This window comes from Crassostrea angulata, chromosome 3 (genome assembly GCF_025612915.1).
Source record: "Crassostrea angulata isolate pt1a10 chromosome 3, ASM2561291v2, whole genome shotgun sequence".
In the NCBI taxonomy this organism is placed as follows: domain Eukaryota; kingdom Metazoa; phylum Mollusca; class Bivalvia; order Ostreida; family Ostreidae; genus Magallana; species Magallana angulata.
The window spans coordinates 7,729,117-7,749,181 of NC_069113.1; the positions used below are offsets into that span (position 1 = coordinate 7,729,117).

A 20,065-nucleotide genomic window follows, 5' to 3' on the forward strand; every position below is an offset into this window, starting at 1 on the left:
TTTGTAATTAAAATATAATAAAAAATATATAAAACTGAAATTTTGTGTAGTTCTTTTAGTTTATAGAATGATCGAACGTGTGGGCATGGTGGGTGGTTGTTTTATTTTACACTATTCAAGTTTTTTTAATGTGTGCTGTAGGTTGCACCTGTGCCTATACAGTGTATGAGGGTATAGCTATATATATATAGTAGGCATAGAGGTAATTTGAATACAAAATAAAATGTTTTTAATCCTCTTAATGTAATTTTTTGTTTACTTTTTAACCCTACTATACTATGTGAATGAAATATAATTTTACACGGAGGTAACGTATCAAAGCGAAACAGTAAACTGTACCCATGAGTCACGGTGCACGATGAGAGCACCCCCTCAAAAAATGCCGAGAATGAGGTATTTCCCGTAATATGACATCATTACATACACGTGCATAAAGAGGCTTAAATGTAAACAATTTTTTAATTGGTCTACATTATATAAGCGAAAATAGGGATTCCCCGTGTTTTCAGAGTATGTTAATCACACTTTATATTTATTTTATTCTTCCTTTCATTTCAACATAAAGTTTATAATGATTTATTTCATGAAAGCGATAAAAAACGTTGATTTCTCCCATTTTGAAGCCAAGTAACTTCTCACAGAGAGAAATATTTTCAACCAATCAGAAGTCCAGTTACATACAACTTTCGGCCTACGCTCAATGTTGATTACGCTCGCCATCCTTAATAGGGCAAAGTGTTTCGAACGGTACTGCGGTTTAGTGAAGTTCATTAACTTTAATTAGACGGTTACGGACCCTGCTTTTACGTTGGATTTTATTTATCACTCACTTTCCTCTCGTCATTGCACAAAAACAGGGAAAATGATTCCTTAACTGAGGTAATCTAGCGGATTTTGTAAACAGTTGTTTTTTCCGCGTTGGGACCTCTACAGGCAGTAGGCCTAAAATCTATCTCAGAGAGCTTTAGTATACTTGTCATTTTCTTTGAAGTGAGTCAGTTTGTGAAATCTTTCTATTTTTACAGTGAACCATGGAAGTTAAAAAGCTTTTACGATTAGACGTCGACGGATAAAACAGATTTTTGCATTGTTTTAAAAAACCAGCAAACAAAACAAGACTTGGGAGCTTTGTGTATTGTGTATAGATATTATGTCTGATTACGTAACAGACAGTGGCCGAGTGGATGGGTCCTGGGAGCTGACCATTGAGGTTACCGATGTACAGGTGGAGAAGAAACTTCGGGTCAATGGGGACCTTCATATTGGAGGAGTCATGGTGAAACTTGTGGAGGCCCTGGGTAGGTGTTCATGTACCCCTTACATGTACTGTAGAGGGGAAAATGGTCTCTAGAATTCCTTGTCACATTGACATTTTCTTTTATCCTTTTCAGTGAATTTTTTTTTCTATGAAGTTTTCTGTTTAGTTTCAGTTTCAATTTGTATTTAATACATGTGCATGGAGCATGATCCTATGTTATTTATAGTGCTTTTTAAGGTGAATCTAGGTTTGTACAATAATTTTTGATTCTCATTTGGGTCTTATAGGCTCTTCCCTTTTGATTCCTTTGTATTGATGATTTTGATGATATACTTGTTTATGACACTGACTAAAAGGAAAATGTCAAAATTAAAAAACTGAGTTGGGAGATCTGACAAACAAATAATTTTTCAGTATTGAGGCTTCATCAGTTTGAGTCTTGATCAATAGGAAGTTTTACTAAAATCGACAAATACGATGAGGATGTGTAAACATCAGACTTCAGGACGTCTTGTATGAGGGTGTGAAATCCTCGTAAGACGACATCCTCAAACATAAGTGCTACAGCAGTAAGTGGTAGTACACCTTAAAACTCTGTGTCCCTAGTGTATTGGTCCTGAATACACAAATAACTCTCAATCTTAGGAATTCTTAATTACTGATAACTTGTGCACTCTTTAGATTCATTTTATAGTGAAAAAGATTTTAGAATATTCTGAAAAAGATGCACAAGTAGCTTGCCCTAAAGCTATACACTTCAATTCTCTAAGATTACATATGCAATTACATCGTTGCATGAAGGAAATTGGGGTCATTATCAACAATAATGGCACACTGGTGCAACTGGGAGCCCCACCCCCTGAATGTGCAAGATCTTTGTTATGCGTTAAGGAGATATTTCCCATGAAAGCCTATGCACTGTAGGAAATCAGCTATGTCAAGTGGTTCTGTTTCAGTTGAGATATGGGGGATTTTGTCCTCATGCTTATTTCACTTTCACATGCCTTGAGTTGCTCCCCTGATCATATTTCTAAAAGACAAACATAAGGAAAGGTCACAGAAGGACATATATGACTCTTTTTAAATATCCGCTGTGTCTGTTACGCCCATTTTTTGCATAGTGTTATGAACCATTTAAAATTTCTTGTTCGATATTTTGTGAATTTAGTTTTGGAATGTCTGAGATTTAATGATAAACACGGTACCTGCACAAAAACAGTGGACGCTTTCTACTGGGATTAATGGGGGGTATCTCCTGCTATTTAGAGAAATTAAATGCTTTCCATTTTTGTATAGTAGTATACCTTATATTTATTGACATAGGATCTTTGATATTAAGATATGTAGGTCAGTCGTCAGAATGACATAAACCTCAGTATACATGAACCTCTGCTTTATAAACAGGCAAATTTTAATGCTAATGAAGTGACTAAATATATTTTAATTTATTCAGAAATGTAGATCATGATAACAGGAACTATCAAAACAGAGACAGAAAGTTTAGTTAGCATATGTACTTCATCCTCCTTAAATGTCTTTAATCAACATTTTGTCTCATTGCCAAGGTTTACAAGGTGTTGTTTTCTTTTTCTTCCTTGTCAATTTCATGTTTGAATCAATATTAGGTTGGATTCTGGAGGGTTTTTTAATCAAAAGTAAATGTAATTGCTGATGGAATTAGTAAACAGGAATCAAATATTTTTTTCTGTTTCTAGAATTACAGTGTTGCATTGAATTTCATTTTTTAAATGTAAAGAGTTATTTATAGCAAAAGGCTACCAGTTCTTGAATCCAGGCATTCCACATTTTCTGAATGATATGCCGACACACTTGTGAATGTAATCAGATATTTAAATGATTATGCAAGGAAAGGTGTGCACATTATGTGCGTACATGTCTTAGCAGTGTTTATCAAGATTATTATGCAATATAATGTGAGCTAAGATAAGACTGCCAGTACATGTAGTATGATTCCAGAGAGAGAGAGAGAGAGAGAGAGAGAGAGAGAGAGAGAGAGGTACTGCCACAAGGTGTAATTAGATTTGTGATGATAATGAAGTGACTCATTGGCACATTGTCGCTAGATGATAATGCACACAAAATCCAGTACAGATTGAAAGTGTTAGCAGAAAATTAATTTGCTTTCATTGGTCCTGATAAAATGAAGTATGCTCTAGGTTCTCATAATTTTTGACTTTGCTATATACTGGTACCCACATGTTGGGTTATTGTGAAGTATTTGGATCTAATTTACATCATGTACATGTGTCAACATTTAATACCAGTAGGAATTAATTTTTACAAGAGAAATTTGCCATAATGTTGCATAGAGTATTGATAATTAGTACATATACTGATTTGCGTAGAATAGATGGTTAAGTGTATCAGATGTGACAGTGCATTGTAGGCTGAGTAGGGTTATGAATAATATTCCAAGTCATTGTCCGGTCCAACTTGTCATCTCTCCCATTGTACCGTATATAAAAGCTTCACACGCACTTTTAATTCCTATAAACTTTGTACCGGTACATTAAAAATATACAAAATTTATTTCCCCCTTTCTTTTTTTCAATATATGTAGTTAATTAGGTCAACCATTCTAAAGTGATATTAACAAGTATGTCAGTGCTTTTAGCTAGCAAAATTTGATGTTTCCTCTCCTATCTTCCTTGCATATCCCGCTGATGGCTAGAGTATTTAATGAAGTGTTTTCATCTTTAAGCCTGGCAGATGAACATTTAGCAAAAAATATCAGCATTTGCCATCTGGTTAGAGGCTATGATAAGGGTCCTTGACTTCAGCTTCAAGAATGATAATAGAAAAAATATGTCTTCATAATATGGATTTTTTGTTGGTCGATTTGAACAAGGAGGTGCATTGGCCTATATTTATTAACGGTTTATACGTGAAATTCTATGAAATATGCAGGCGTTATCTTGCCCTATGTCTGCTTTTCACACATTTCCTTTCTCGAATGGAATTCCTTTGGGAAAAGGAACTTCTGTAATTACTATATTTGCCAAGCAAGGCTAAAAAGAGTTCCCAGAGCAAATATTTGCACAAATTGGATAAACTCCGAGTTATATTGACCATCTAGCGGAAATCTGTCTACTGTAGACAAACACAGGGGGCCTGTTTCAAGTATCCTGAATGACCACTTATCCGTGGTGCTAAGAAAGTCACAGAAAGGGCCCAAATTATCAGGCAGAAGCTAATGACCAAAGAATTTGAAGATGAAAAAAGGAAACATTACCCACTGAATGATAATATATACACTGCAGTGACAAGGCATAGAGATTTATCAGTGTTAAAAGGTGTCACTATATGTTGATCGAATTGCTTCTGGTGTTTATGATTTCATTAGGGTACCCTTATCTGACCAGTTATTTGAAGTCATGTATCAGATGATGTATGTATTATAGATGTATTTAAACCCAACGGCCTTTAATCCAGAGGCCATTGAAGCACAATACATTGAAGGTATCTTTACTGAAGTCCCAGTATGGTATATTTAGAGCAGCCACACCTGAAAAAATCATCATTTTGAGCAGGTCATAAATATATGTCAGGGTTTTTAAGTTAATGCCAAATCCTCCTCACCTTCCCTGACCTGAAGAATATTAGATATGTGTAGACTATGACAAGGAAAGAGAAATGAGTTTACAAAGGGATCAAGCCCTTTTATTTACGTTCACTGGCTATCTCTTAATGCTAGGTGTGGGTCCTCAGGTAAAGCCCAGAGGAGACACATGACCCACAAATGTTGGGCGATCTGTCACAAGTAGTACCTACTGATGAGATAAATGGCCAGTAGTACTTGTACTGTTAGAAACTTTTCATCTTCTGTATGTAAAGTACCAACCTACTGGCACACACAACTGTTTGCACACAATTCAAAACATGATACCAATGACTTTTCCCATCATCCCATGTAATCAGACATTTGACCTACTTTAATTAGCCCGAAGATGTGGATTTGGTGTCCTGCACAACAGGATGTGAGTATTTGAAGCTCTAGCTGTCTAGATATTGTTTTATTGGACACTTTACAATTTTTAAATCCCTACTATCTGTGTAGCATGGAATACCATTGGTGTGATAAATTACCTGTAGAAAAAAGTAGCTGTGGTTAATTGAATCAATCTGACCTAATTCTGTTGATTTGCGCCCTTGATTGCATTCTTTATCTAATCCTAATGTCTTATCTATTTGCTGTAGCTTGGATACTGTCCAAGAGTGTTGTGAATACCATCATATTATTTTTGAAACAAATCTTTGATAGCCAGGGATAAATACCCTGGGTTAGAAATTGTTATACAGGTCAGTGTATTGACCAGAGTTGATACCCCTTTATTGCCCTTATGCTAGATTGCAGGGTACCTGGGGTCTTGATCTCTTTGTAAACATAGCATTAGGCCTCTGAATATCAAAATTGGCAAATAAATACCAGACCGTAACTTCCAGTATTGAATCGTTTACGCTAATATCAAGCAAAATGAAAATCGATGCATTATGGGGAAGTTATGATTTGCTATCAGTACATCTGAGTAGTTGGGTCAAGTTTATAAGAGCTCAGGTTAGAGATTTGGCCAAGACATCAGAAGAAGAAGGAAAACACAGAGGAAAATAAAAACTGCTGTATAACTGTAGATGTAGCTTTGAGTTGGTGAGTCAGAGTGAAGGGGTGCTCCATGCTCACTGCACCTTAAAATTCTCCAAATCTGATCCTTTTGATATAATACCAGAGTATGTCTGGATGCAAAAAATATCAGTACAAGTCAACTGATTGTCTTGCCGTGGTGCTCTCACGCTGTTGGTATGTCTGATAAACAGAAAATATTTCAGTGTGGAGGTATATATGCCAACACTGGCAATGCGGTCAAGTGTTCAGAGCATCATGCAGTGTCATAAACATTCATTTCAGGGACTGAGTTGCACTTTCTTACACAATTGAAATGATAGACATTAACACAAATAAGAGGGGGGGGGGGGGGGGCCCAAGATGCCTCTCAAATTTCATAGATCTTCCTATAGATATCCCTGATTTGCTGAACTGAACATATCATATTTTGATATTGCAATCCCTTCTTTCAATGCAAAATGTATGTTCACATGTAAATCTATTGTAGTGACATGAAATACCAAAGAATGCAATGTACTACATGTATTGACAAATGTATGTTTGACTTTTACAGAAATTGCTGCTGATTGGTCAGATCATGCACTGTGGTGGCCAGACAAGAACCAATGGCTGTTGAGATCCCGGTCCACCCTGGACCAGTACGAGGTCCAGGCTGATGCCAAGCTGCTCTTTACCCCGATGCACAAAACTGTCCGACTCCAACTCCCAGATCTCCAGATCCTGGAAATGAGAATGAACTTCTCCAGCAAAGTTTTCGCAGCCATCACATCCCTGTGCAAAGAACTAGGTACTATAAAGCAAGAGTTTTGACCTTACATTGTCTAAATGTCAGCTACCTACACTCAGAACAAGCAAATAATGAATTAATGTCATGTATCTGTACGATGGGAAACTTTCTGCTGTCAGGTTGTTTGGCATTTCTGTGTGTTGTTGCTGCGTGTCATTATCGGAGGGGAGGAGGGGGGTATTCAAACATCAGCTGATCCTTACTTGATGCAACAGTTTTTGAAACTTGACAGAAGTTCACAAGCATTTTGTATGTCACAAGCACCCACTGATCAGTGTGGGAAAACTACTCTCCAAGTTTTAAAAATTACTTTTGAATTATGATGCAGACAAAAGTAGAGATAGAAGTGAAAGATGTTTTTCAAAGTATGCTCTGATAATATTTGTCTCTTTTTAAAGAAGAATGTGTTACAAATATAGGTTGTTACAAACAAACAGGAAAGCTGTTGTTAATTAATCAAACAAAATTCTTCCTTTTTTCTTCAGTATATTTTTAAGGAAGTAGTTGTAATGGTGATGTCTCAAAGTCAAGGCTGTTATTTGATGTGTGAATAGAAATCATTGATTTTATTTTCTGCATCTTGGTTTTGATTTTCTTGCATGCTTCACAATACACAATTATACAAGATCAAAGGCCAGACGAAATAGGATCATCGCCCCCAAATCACCACAAAATCACAATGCATTTCTATTGATTCTGGAAAGCCAGGACATTATGAAGAGAGAAAAAATTGTGCAATTTTTATGATGAAGTAAGCAATTGCTTGTAATATTAATCCTGTAATGGCCTTGAATACTTGCTAAATAGATAATAGTACCGAAACCAGAGTCGAAAAAAGAGGGCTTAAAATCAATAGAAGTCAGACATGCAGCAAGTATAGAGATAGATTGAAGTGATTGGAGCATGCCATGATATGATGACTAGTTTTCTAAATGAGTAAGGACACTGAAATTACATGGGGAAAAGGCAGTTCTCCCTCCATCTCTGCTGGCAATCAATACACATGATTCACAGTTGTGTTTTGATTTGATTATGATTTGCAATGATGTAATAAGTTAATCAACATTAGTGTCTGGTCTTTAATTGGTCTAGTTAGCAGGGCAGTCCTGTGAGGTGTCTATCAATGTTTGCTCATCAGAATCCCGAATTCCCAGAAGAAGGAACAGCGGGGCTTGAAAACAATTGGGCTCTGTCACGAATTGACAAGTTAATGTTGATCATTGAGCAGATAGATGATCAGGGCTGGCAGCCATGATATTAACTAGGCCCTGTCACTTCTGTTGAACAAGCAGGATTCCGGCTGCAGCAACAAGCGGCAAGCTTCCTGTTGCTTATGGCTTAAAATTGTGAGACTCTGTAGTCCATGTAAATCACATACATGTAGTACATGTTAAGTGTTCTTGCAACAATTGTCTTCCATCTGTCAAACTGATTGATACTTCTAAAAGGCTTGATCAACTTTACCTCATCTACCCCATTTTTTACATGCATATTGTAATTATCTTGGTCTGCAAAGAATCAAAGTTTTCTTTTAAGTTTTATCCCCTTGGAAATGAGTTGAAACCTTAAATGGGTTTTGCTTTATGTAAATTGTGATAAAATCTCCTTAGCCAATGCTCTGTTATTTACTGATCAACAAGTTCAATACAGTTGTGATATTAATAGTGAATATGTGGAAATTTGATATGCAGTAAAACATGATGATAATGAAACACAGGGTACATGCAATTTAACTCAGTTATAAATGTACTTTATGTACCATATGTTACTGTGTATAATAAAATGAACTTTTCCCATGACAAAAATAAACCTCTCTTTGATCAAGTGAAATATGATGAGCAGAAGTCTTCAGATGACAATTTTTAACAGCTGAATGTTGGGGGAGGGTTATAAAAAAAACTAATTTGATGTTGCTGACATGTCTCAATGTATCTTGTATAATGATTTGCTATAAGATTGTCCTGCTTTGCTGAGTTGAATTTTGGCCAATTAAGATTTTCTTGTATCTTGAATTATTTCTTGAATTACCGGTAAATGATATTTACCATTTATATAACTTCTGAACTTTATCTTACTAAAGAGAGTTACCTATGTGTGTATTCAACAGGAATAAGAAACCCAGAAGAATTGTCAGTGATGAAATTCATGGATAAGGATGATTTGAAAAAGAACATTAAAGAACATCTGAATACGAAGAAAAAGCGTGATTCCCTGCATGACCAGATGCCGGCCAGCAATGGTGTCAACCACTCCAACTCAGGAAGTCTGGACCGTCTCAGTCCGTACCCCAACAGGAGTCCTGCCGGTCCATCCCCTAATGTAAGTACATTGCTTGATTTCATTGGTTGATGCTTAGATCACTGTATAGCAAAGATTAAGGATGTTGTCATCAGTTGATTCTTGAATCACTGTATAGCAAATGTTAAGGATGTTGTCATCCTTGAATACCAGAGTGGCAAATGATTCTTATATCAATATATATAACAATTAAATGTATCCAAGTAGTTGCCACATGCCATACTGAAAATGGTGTAAAATTAGTTATTTTACGAAATGTTTATCTATGTTTACAATTTTTTTAAGTATTAGTATAGTTGTTGAAACGGAACTGGAATTGCTGGAAAAGCTTATATTTTGAACATTAATTGTTGAGGATAGATAGCTGGGCTAAAGTAAAATCATAAATTTCTCAGTGTGAATTCTTTTTTGATACATTAAACATCTTTTTATAAGTTTAGAGGATTTTCGATCTAAAAATGAGTAAAATTTGTGTGGATTTAAATCAGGACTCAAGGCTGCAAATGTTAAATTTCAGATAAAGCACACAATGGCTGAAAGATGCATTTTCTGTAGATAATCTGACATTTGGCATATTTACAGTCTTATGTTAGCACCTCAAAGAATAAACAAATGCAGGTTTTATCTTTTGGAAACCCAATTCATTGAAAGCATCCCAGTAAAAATGCAAGAACGGGAGAAAATGTCCCGATGAACCAAGCACATTCCATCTAGATCTAGAGGTTCTACTGAACACATATCTGCATGCTGAGACTGAAGATAAACCTGCAAAGTTTAATCTAGGGAAGGTCTATCACAGAAGCCGCATTCAATGCTCCTACACCAAGTGTACTATCAGATTTCGCCATGTGCTTACAGAAATGTATCATCTTTTTTATATATTTTTTATAGAACACATTGGGTCGCTCACCGGGATTTAATTCACCCTCTCCCTACAACACAATGAATGGGACAATGTCCCCAGGATCCATGTACAGCCTGTCCTTTGAGGGAGCTATGGAATCTTCCCTGGCTAATAGCCCACCAATACCCATGAAAGAAGCACTGCAGTATCTCCACAAACCTAAAAATCTTGTAGAAAAAGCTCGTATTAATTATGCGTAAGTATAGCTTAGCAGATGTTGATTATTTTATTACAAACTTACACACAAGTTACATTAACCTATTGAAAAAGTGAAAGGTCAGGGTCATGTACATGCTTGAATTCTTCTTTACATATTGAGAATACATTGTTCTTTACATATTGAGAATACATTGATTGCAAAAAGACAATCTGAAAAAGAAAAGCTCTAAGTTTCGTAAAACAAATTAATACATTTCGTTATCCAGATTTTTTGTTCTTTGGATTTTGCTGCATCCTTATCGACCATACAACCCACTCATTTTGGCTTTGACCCGTTGAGTTGTGTAATTGTTTGATTGACACTGGTATCTGACAGACTTCTATAACACCTGTGGAGGCACTATGGTCATAACATCTCACCTGCTGATGAAAAACTTATATCAAGCAAATTACCGGAAACTCTGATACCTACAAAAATAAGCTGATAAGCTAGAGCTTCAGTTCCAGATCACAAATCTAATAATTAAAAGGTCTTGTAAACTCAAAGAGATCCTGTATAAAACAAGCTGTTAATTTAAGATAAAGACACAGCTTTTGAACTCGTGAGCACAAAATTATGCATCAGTTGGAAAGATACTTATTTTGTTTGAGTTGTCTAAATGTGTTTAAATGTCAAGGGTCAAGGTCAGGGTTTAAGATGGCTGTTAATATTTCCTGTTTGGTGCTAATGGCAAGTGTTGTAAAGTAGAAGAAGTGGAATCAGTTTTAAAACTTTTTAAGTGGGTCTCATGATAAACATCTGACATGCTCATAAATGGCAATTTAGGAGACGCACTTACACTTCAGTTGGTGTACACAGACATGCATTGTTGGATATTTTACAGCATGAATCACTAAAGCACAAGCTGCATTAGAACAAAATGATACAGGTTAACCTCACTGGGTTCTGACTACAGAGTTTGTTGGGTGTGGGTGTGTTCTATCGAACACGATCTGCTTTTCTTCATTGATCTCCACTTCCGCCTTTACGGATCACTTTTTTGTTGTACCAGGTTCTGTAGGCTGTGGTTGATACTTTGTGTTTTGTCTATACCTGAGTTCAAGTAGACTTGGTCTCTTATTCTATATATACATCATCATTCCGTGACCACAGGTGCAGCCTGTGATCACTCCCCCGTACTGACCATGTGGTCGTGTGGAGGTGATTTACAGTCCGTCTGTGTTTATGTGACGTAAACTAAAGTCAGGGTTGAACCTGTAAGAGGAAGCTTGCCATCTATCTCACCTGCCAGAAAAAAATGACAGTAAACATCAGTGTAAAAATACATGCCCCCTTATATATACTTTTCAATATGTATCTTGTTGTTTACATCAAGCTAGAACAATGTGTACTCCTTGTGTACACCTTGTCACTACATGACGAGGCTTGTTTATTAATGTTTATATTTTTTATTTCTCCCTTTTTCAGGTGGCTAGACTCATCCAGATCCCTGATGGAGCAAGGGGTGCGAGACAATAATTTCCTGCAACTGAAATATAAATTTTATAACTTCTACGATTTGAACCCCAAGGTAAAATTTTGCACAGCTTTTGTATTATAAACATGTCAGGCCTTCTCGGTTTATATAATTAAAACCCTGCCACGGTGGTTAGAATAAAGAGAAGGGGGAGGAAATTCTTAGTATAACAGGATTACACTTACTAGTCTATGTTGTCAGGTTACATAACTTATGGAGTCAAGACATCTGGCACAAGGCCAACTCATGCAACAATAACAAACCTTGTTATTCTTACTAAAAGTAAACAGTTGTTGGTAAATATGCATGAAGGATGTGCGTCAAGATTACGCACAAAGCTTGAAAGTTGTAAAGCTGGAATTTAATGCACCACTTGCTGTCTGATCACCATGAAAGCATAAAAATATGCAGTTCTCTGTCACAGTCTGAAAAGATCCACGCATACAAAAAAAGCTGAATGTAAGAAAGCCTAGAAAGGTGGGAAATCTGTAAAGAGACACGTTCTCATTGATATTTTTGCCAGACATTGACAGATTATGGCATTGTGGACCTGTCCTTTTAAGGTACAATAAAGTAAATGACCAATTACGCATCATCATTAGCCCTCACAGCTGTGACCAATCACAGCACAGCCCTTGATGTTCCATTTCCTGTAATGAAGGGTCAGAGAGTATTCTATACTCAGCAGTGTTATTATGTAGAGTGCTAAAAGCCACAGCTAAGGGAGATTGACCCCCACTTATACAGGAAATTTCAAATTTCACAGCATTTATAACAATAATAGAAAATGTTGGCCCTTCAATTGCTACATTATATTACATGTATTATGATCATTCACTCCCCATAATTGGAGTTTAACTTGTTAGCCATACTTAATGATGTGAATATTAACAGCTTGAGAACTGGATGTCCTGAATCCATGAAGGGAGCGGTAGAACCCAAGCTCAGTGTTTTGTTTAATCTACTGGTATTTTATTTATGATAAATTGGCAGTAGATTTTGTCTGGTTGGAGATGACGGATGAGATGATAGGGTGATCAGAACAAGATGAGATAGAGAGGCATTTATGATTCATGCAATTTATGTGGAATCAAGATGGGGAGGCAGATAAGGCTTGAACTGAATCTGGATATGAAAATATTTCTGTATCACCCCCACAGGCAGCCCACATATGAAAACTGGAGCTTTAATTTATCGTTAATGAATCTCCAGAGACTCTCAAACATTAACAATATTTGCTATTAATAAAGGAGGTTAAATTGATAAATGTTTTTAATCCCCCCCCCCCTTTAAATCTTGTTGATTTACATCAAATTCTTGTGAAGTGTCTGGTTACAGTTTTTTGATTCATATTAAAGATTGAAATTTATTGAAATGCAGTTAGAAGTCTGAGCTATTTAAAAACCTATACCTATCAAATTTATTCAAACCACAGATATGGACGATACAAAGAGGGATTAAAAAAATCTCCTGTAGGTTTATGGTTCTTGTAATCTGTCTTCCTTTCTAAGGGGAAGTACATGTATTGTGCTGTATTCAACAAGTAATACACACAGAGTGCTTGTTGATGCTGGAGGTCTTTGGATTAGGAATTTTATAACATTCTTGCTTTCCTCTGGAGGAAATCCAGAGTTCAGGTTCTGAACTCTATTAAAGTATAAAGCCTGCCTAATGAACAATACCTGCATCATCTGATGGTTTCTGCCCAATTTATTGTTCTTCTATTATATTTGTATATTCACTTTTTTCTGGTGTTTGTGTGGGTTGAAAGGCAATCTCTCTCAAAAAACATTCTAGGTCAAGTTTACATTTTTTTTAAAGATCTCTTTTAGTCCTTAAGTTTTTATATTCATCAGCCTAAATATGTTTTTTGATTCATTAATCATGATAAGTGAGGCATAATGTAAACACACATAGACTCTGTATTCCCTCTGTAGTTAATTACCAACAGAGCCAGTTTTCATGCAAAAAATCTTTCAGGGTTGGGGAAGAAATGATGGCATTTTAAGTGAAAGAAGTTAGTTAATATCTGTTGTCACCCAGGCTAATGGTTCTTCATTTTTGGAACTTAGAGAGCCTGTTGGAAAGATGTTGTCTGTTATCTTTTAGCATAGGGACATCCTTCTATAGAGAGGGTTGGTAGAGTAAGAATCTGTTTCTTAGAACCTCCTCCTCCTCTCCTGCTTAGAGGGGATTGTAAACAAGAGGCTCGTGGGCATGTGTGCTGAAACATAAATATTTGGGTTGTCTTGGAAACTGACATCAGGTTTGGAATGAGGAGATAAAAAACTTGAGGGATGGGTGATGCAACTGATTGTCAGGGAATCAACAGGAGAGCAGGCCCTTCAAGGAATGTGTTAGCCTGTCAAACTGAGCAGGCAGTCAGCCGCTGATGAAAATTCAAATTTCTCCTGAATGTTCTTCTCCAGATTCATAAGATCCTTACATTCTCTGTATCATATGGCCATTGAACTGAAGGGATACACAGCAGGCATTGTATGTAAGCCTGCATAGTCAGCTTCAGAACAAACCATTTTCAAACTGCATAATTATATGAAAACATGCCTCTCCCCTCAAGTCTGTCATTTAGGCGATTAAAGGCTGGAAGTAATATGACTGGAAAGGACACTGAACTTTTTTCTTTTAATTCTTGGTCACCGTCTTAACACGAAGGACCTGTAATCTTTGTCAAAGCAAGTTGCATATCATCCATATCTTACAGTCACAAGAATCCCTCTCCAGTTTTGTTTTTCTGCCAAATTTCTACATTTTTTTGTCATCAGGATATCTATACTCCAGTTAACATGTAAATGTATGCATATATACATGCATCAACAAACAACTTTTTAGCTTTACAGTCATTCTTCATGGCTTTATCTCCTATAATTATACTACTTGTAGTCAGCTTTTTCTGAAGATTTTCTTGGGGTCAACTAAAATTCATGTACCTTTTGGGAAATTAGGAGATAAAAAAGTCTTAGCATATTTATTTTTTGTATTGATAGTATGATGCAGTGCGGATTAATCAGATCTATGAACAAGCTAAGTGGAGCCTGATGTCAGAGGAAATTGATTGTACCGAGGAAGAAATGATGATGTTTGCTGCGCTTCAGGTACTGAAACTTTTTATAAAACCTTAAATACAAGCACCACACAATTCTATTGAACAAACAATGTTTGCATCTTCATGAGCAAGATGGTAATAGAATCCATGAATCAAATCCACTGGTTATTTTAGTATCGGAAGTTCTTAGAGAGAAATTTTGCAAACAAACTTGACCATTTGCACCGGGGTTAATAGCACTATCATAAACCAAAAACATATAGAGGAGAAAATCTGTTTCCAAATGAAGTGATAGCTTTGTTTTATGGCATATGCAAACAATGAGGCAGATGAAAAAATGCACTTAAAATGTTTCTGCTTGCACACTTCTCAATAACCATGGCAACTGAAAATTTAACAGGTAAGAATGTTAGGCGAGTGATGGCTTGGGAATAAATCAGCCTTGAACAGAGCCAGCTTTTATAGTGAAGAAAATAAATTGTCTTGTAGAAAAATAAATCGCCTTCTGTTGGCTCAAGCAGATGGACTGAAAAACTAATCATTAGGATCCCATCTTCCTCAATTAAGATTTTTGGCTACATGTTGCAAACATCTCTGGCAAAGTTTGGAGATAAACCACATTAGAAAAATCTCTTTAGAAAATAAACAAGTCTGTGAGGTTTTTTATATCATGTTTTATTTTCAGTGTTTCTCATCCAACCTGAAGATATTTTTCTTTGAGTTATGCCTAGGACTTTGAAAGTATTAAAATAGAAAAAGTTAATGGTAGATGTAAATGTCTTCAAAACTTCCCTTCGATGAAATAGTAAAGCAAGTACTTTTGACTGGTCTGATATTAAGTATAAATATTTGTGAAAGAGGGGCAATTTGTTGGGATGAAAATCTTAACCTAGAATACTAAACAAAAACATCTTTCATCATTTCCCAACAAATTACTTTGCATAGCATAATTTAAATCTCTTTGTCACTTACCTGTACAGCATGGCACAAAAGTTAATCTTTAAAATTATTTCAGCTCTAGTTTTGTTTTTAAAACACCTGGTAAATGTTTTTGTACACTGAGTATACAAGAACACAATTGTACATACATACAGTACAGCTCACAATTCAAAGGGAGAAAACTCCTTTTTTTTTAATTAACTGTTAAGATTACAAGTCTGCCCAATGTAATTTTCTTTAACAGGTAGGGCATGTCCAACAGTATATGCAAATTTTCTGACTTGGGATTTAATACATTATGTATTAATTTTTTTTTTCCAATCTTTTTAGATTCAGATTCAGATGCAAGTGGGTCAGGCCCAGCCCAGTGACTCGTCCATCATGGACCACAGCACCCCCCATATGGAGGGGGACGACATTGACGCCGACCTGTCCAACCTGGAAGAGTCCCTGCAGGTGGCCAACATCTCCACGTCGGGGGACATAACCTCTGTACCAGAACTGGGCGGCTACGTCAAATGGTTCAAGTAAGCTGTAAACTTTAAAAGTATCTAGTAAACTAGCATAGTAATAAGTACATGTATTTGTTCATTAATGTTAAAAAAAAATATTTATATTAAAAATCTGTATTGCTCTCTGCAAAATCATCTTATAATCTTATGATAAAATTGACATACAATGAAGCATATTGATGTTTTTCTTTAAACAGACCTAAGAAATTTACTCTGAAGAGCTACAAGAAAGCATGGTGTGTCTGTAAAGATTTGTACATAGCATTCTACAAAAGCCAGGAGGAGGCTAGTGGTTGTCCTACAATGAAGATGACCATCAAAGGTAAAGTCAATCCACCCAGTCAGCTTCCTACAAGGAAATAGAACAGAATCGTGATCATGTATTGTTTTAGTGGGTTGGAATGAGTGTCTGCAAAAACTTTATCCTGCTGTAATGAGCTTTTACACTTAGTCAGACTGTTGTTAATTACCAAGTGCATCGATTGCATTGTGCATGACTCTCATAGGAAATTTAAAATGTAAAAAAAAGTTTTATCTCGCTTCTATTTCTAGAAAAAAAAACATAGTCTTAAGGTGTGAGGCAATTAAAAGTAAAAAGTTTGCGGATACAACTGATAAAGATTTAATTGTTTGGGTTGGTTAACTCTCGCCAACATGCATTGCTGATGTCTGGTTCTATTTGTGTCAGGCTTTGTAAATGTGGTATTGTTTTCAACTGAAAAGCTGTGTTGAATTTTGGCAAGAGAAGATCATTAAATGCTGTTTTATTTATTCTGCAGGATGTGAAGCCCATCCAGACTTGAACATCTCTCACGGAAAATATGGAATCAAACTTTTTATTCCATCCTCTGAAGGCATGTCTGAATTGTGGCTGAGATTTGACTCGGTAAGAGATGAGACAATAAGGGCCAGTCAGTATATGCAGATTTCTGTATTCAAAGCAAATCAACTTTTATTTCACACAACTCAATTAACAACACAATATCACAAATATTATGTTTTAATAACCTGTCTAAAACAGACAACTTTTTATCTCCTTGTTGAGTCCATTTTCCCCGAATTTTACTCATATTCAAGGTAATGGTGTTTTAGACAACGTTACATAGTATGTAGTATCTAGGAAATAGGAAAAGCGAGATTGTTTTCAGAAAAGGTTCAACAATAATCCATTGTGGGCAGAAAAATTATTTTGAGAAGCTTCCAAGAATTTCTTTAAAAAAGTTTAGAGAAAAATATGTGTTGAAACTTATGTGTTCTGTGAAAAAAAATCAATGCAGATTCCTAACTTTTTTCCAAACCTGGCTGAGTTTTTATGCAGGAAGTTGTAGTTTATTTTAAAGATTTGATTATGACTTGCATGTATGTTAAAATTCAAGGGCATCTGCCATACCAAATAAAATAATTTTGCTTTTAAATTACAACAAAATATTTGTTAATATTATAAAACAAGTGGTAACTGAATTGGAATCTTTTACAGGAGGACGAGTACTGCAAGTGGATGGCAGCATGTAAACTTGCGTCCCAGGGCAAGACAATGGCGGACAGTTCCTACGACATGGAGGTACAGACTCTAATGACCCTCCTGAAGCGACAGACCCCTGCCGACGTCCCTGTCACCCCCATACAAGTGGACATCAAGAACCCCGAGGATTACGTAGCTCCCCGATTCTACAAGAAACTGAAAGGGAAACAGGTCAGTGGTGTCTCAATGTCAGAAATTCTGCAGAATGAGGTTTCAGGTTTTACTTAATTAACTAGGTCTTGTTGTCACAGGTTTTTTTTTTTAATGTTCCAGAGTAAAAGCATTGAAATTAACCACAAATTGTTTTTGATCATAGCATTCTTTGAAATAAGGACAGCATTTTTTGTTGTGATAGTCAGTATGAAATTTAAACTTTTGTAACATGGCAACTTATAATTTGCATGAAACACTTTATAGTGATTTTAACAAATGAAGGCTAATGTTTAGTATTGATGATTGATTCATCAAAGAAAAGTACCAATAAACGAGACTGTTTTACAGCTGGAGAAGAGAATTCTGGAGGCCCACGCCAATGTACAGAATCTACCTCTGATGGAGGCCAAGATGGCCTTTATCAAGGCATGGCAGTCCCTGCCTGACTACGGAATTAGCTACTTCATTGTCAAACAGAAGAATGCTAAGAAAGAGGTCAATATTACTTCTACATATCAGAGTTCTCTGCATAATTTTATAATTGGTTAAAATTTTTCAGAGAATTTTAATTGAATAAATTTTTTCAAAACAGCAATTCTTTAATTTTTTATTTGAGTTGTTCTAGATACTCATGAGAATTCAGCGTCTTGTGAAAGCATTTAAATGTTATTGATTTTATTCATTGAAGATAATTTAGAATAGTTATAATTTGAATATACAGTTATTCTTCCATTTTTTCCAGGAACTCTTGGGTGTATCCCCAAACAAGATTATGCGTATGGATTTGAACTCTGGTGATTCCATAAAAACATGGCGTTACGGAAATCTGAGATCATGGCACGTAAATTGGGAGGTGCGCCACGTTATTTTAGAATTCGAAGGAGAGACCCTAACATTCGCCTGTTTAAGTGCGGACTGCAAAGTGGTGCATGAATACATTGGTGGATATATTTTCTTGTCTATGAGATCGTCAGACAAAAACCAAACTCTTAACGAGGATTTATTTCATAAACTGACAGGAGGGTGGGCATAAAGTTCTCGCCCGCAAGCTTGTCATTCTGTGATCTGCAATAGTGTGCCTAAACGTGTGGGATACTTTCACTGCTGACAATGTCTATGTAACACTGAATTACATTGGAATAAAACGAGGGCCTGAAATGAAAAACCAGAACCAGTGGAGCTCAAACCCTGTACACAATAGGATTATGATTTTGTAATTTTCCCTAGCTTTATTTCTATTATTCAAGCAAGCCAGCAGCTGGTTTTCATTACTTGCATTTCTGGTTTACCACCACTATTATCATTATCATCGACATCATCTAACCATCTCTTCATATTATTTTATGTGTTTTCTTGATGTTTTAGAAATCTCTTTCTTCCCTTTTTGCGACATCATGCCAGAGTGGTGTGTGTTCATTATGTATGCATGAAAAAAGTTATATAGATCATGTGTTCAGTCTATGACTGTCAACAGTTTATTATTGTATTGTATATTTATCCAATCATATTGCAATTATACTCAATTTTTTGTCCAGAAAGTATGTCGCATAAGAATAATATATTCCAGTGAAAAGAACATTGGCTCAGAAATAGATCTTTAAAATGCCAGCCATCAACCTCATTTTGTGAATGCTTGTACACTATTAATAAGTTAAACAATATTTTATCATTTTATATAGGTAACGAAACCAATTTTTTTTATTTATTTATGAAAGGTGTTTTCTTTGAAATATTTTATGACATAGTAAAACTGAATATGGTTTTTATTCCAACAAAACCAATTTTATTTGTGTGTATCAAACTCTGTATATGCATATACTGTTGTTGATATATTAAAGTACTGTACACACCCCCAGTTTTACATATGATTTTCTTTGTAATCTCTGATACATAAATGAATTTGGTTTTACAACTGACATTTTTTCCTCCTTTATTTACAAATTTAACAGGAATTAGAGTTTAAAACCATTGAGTTTTGATATTCATGTATATATTTAGCACAGGGAAAAGTGGAAACAGGAAATTTCCTAGAGAATTCAACAATGCTTTTTACCCATACACATCATGATAAACACGTGGCTATAACGTGTTTGAGAATATTGTAACCTTCCCTTTCAACTTGTGCTATGTACCAGTAAACATGTTGCTGTATATCTTCTGTCCTCAGAAGAGCATGTTTAATATTGAATTACTGTATTGTCATGAAAGTAAAAAAAAAATAAACAGGAAAAAAATTGAGGGCTTTGTAATATTAGAGACAAGTCAAATTTCAAGTGAAAGAAATCTGCTGAAGAACACAAGCGTTAAAGT

The 20,065-nt window shown here is 35.7% G+C and overlaps 1 protein-coding gene across 1 annotated transcript; it reads left to right on the forward strand.

Moving 5' to 3' along the window:
• The first annotated feature begins 687 nt into the window (after positions 1-687).
• On the forward strand, positions 688-19,993 carry LOC128178412 (fermitin family homolog 2-like). The gene is made up of 13 exons (XM_052845555.1): positions 688-879; positions 1,026-1,298; positions 6,454-6,687; positions 8,795-9,006; positions 9,877-10,085; positions 11,517-11,619; positions 14,571-14,678; positions 15,899-16,095; positions 16,278-16,402; positions 16,860-16,966; positions 17,558-17,773; positions 18,104-18,250; positions 18,498-19,993. Exons 2-13 carry the CDS (start codon positions 1,151-1,153, stop codon positions 18,786-18,788), a joined length of 2,097 nt encoding a protein of 698 aa, XP_052701515.1. The 5' UTR covers positions 688-879; positions 1,026-1,150; the 3' UTR covers positions 18,789-19,993.
• Positions 19,994-20,065: the final 72 nt, after the last annotated feature.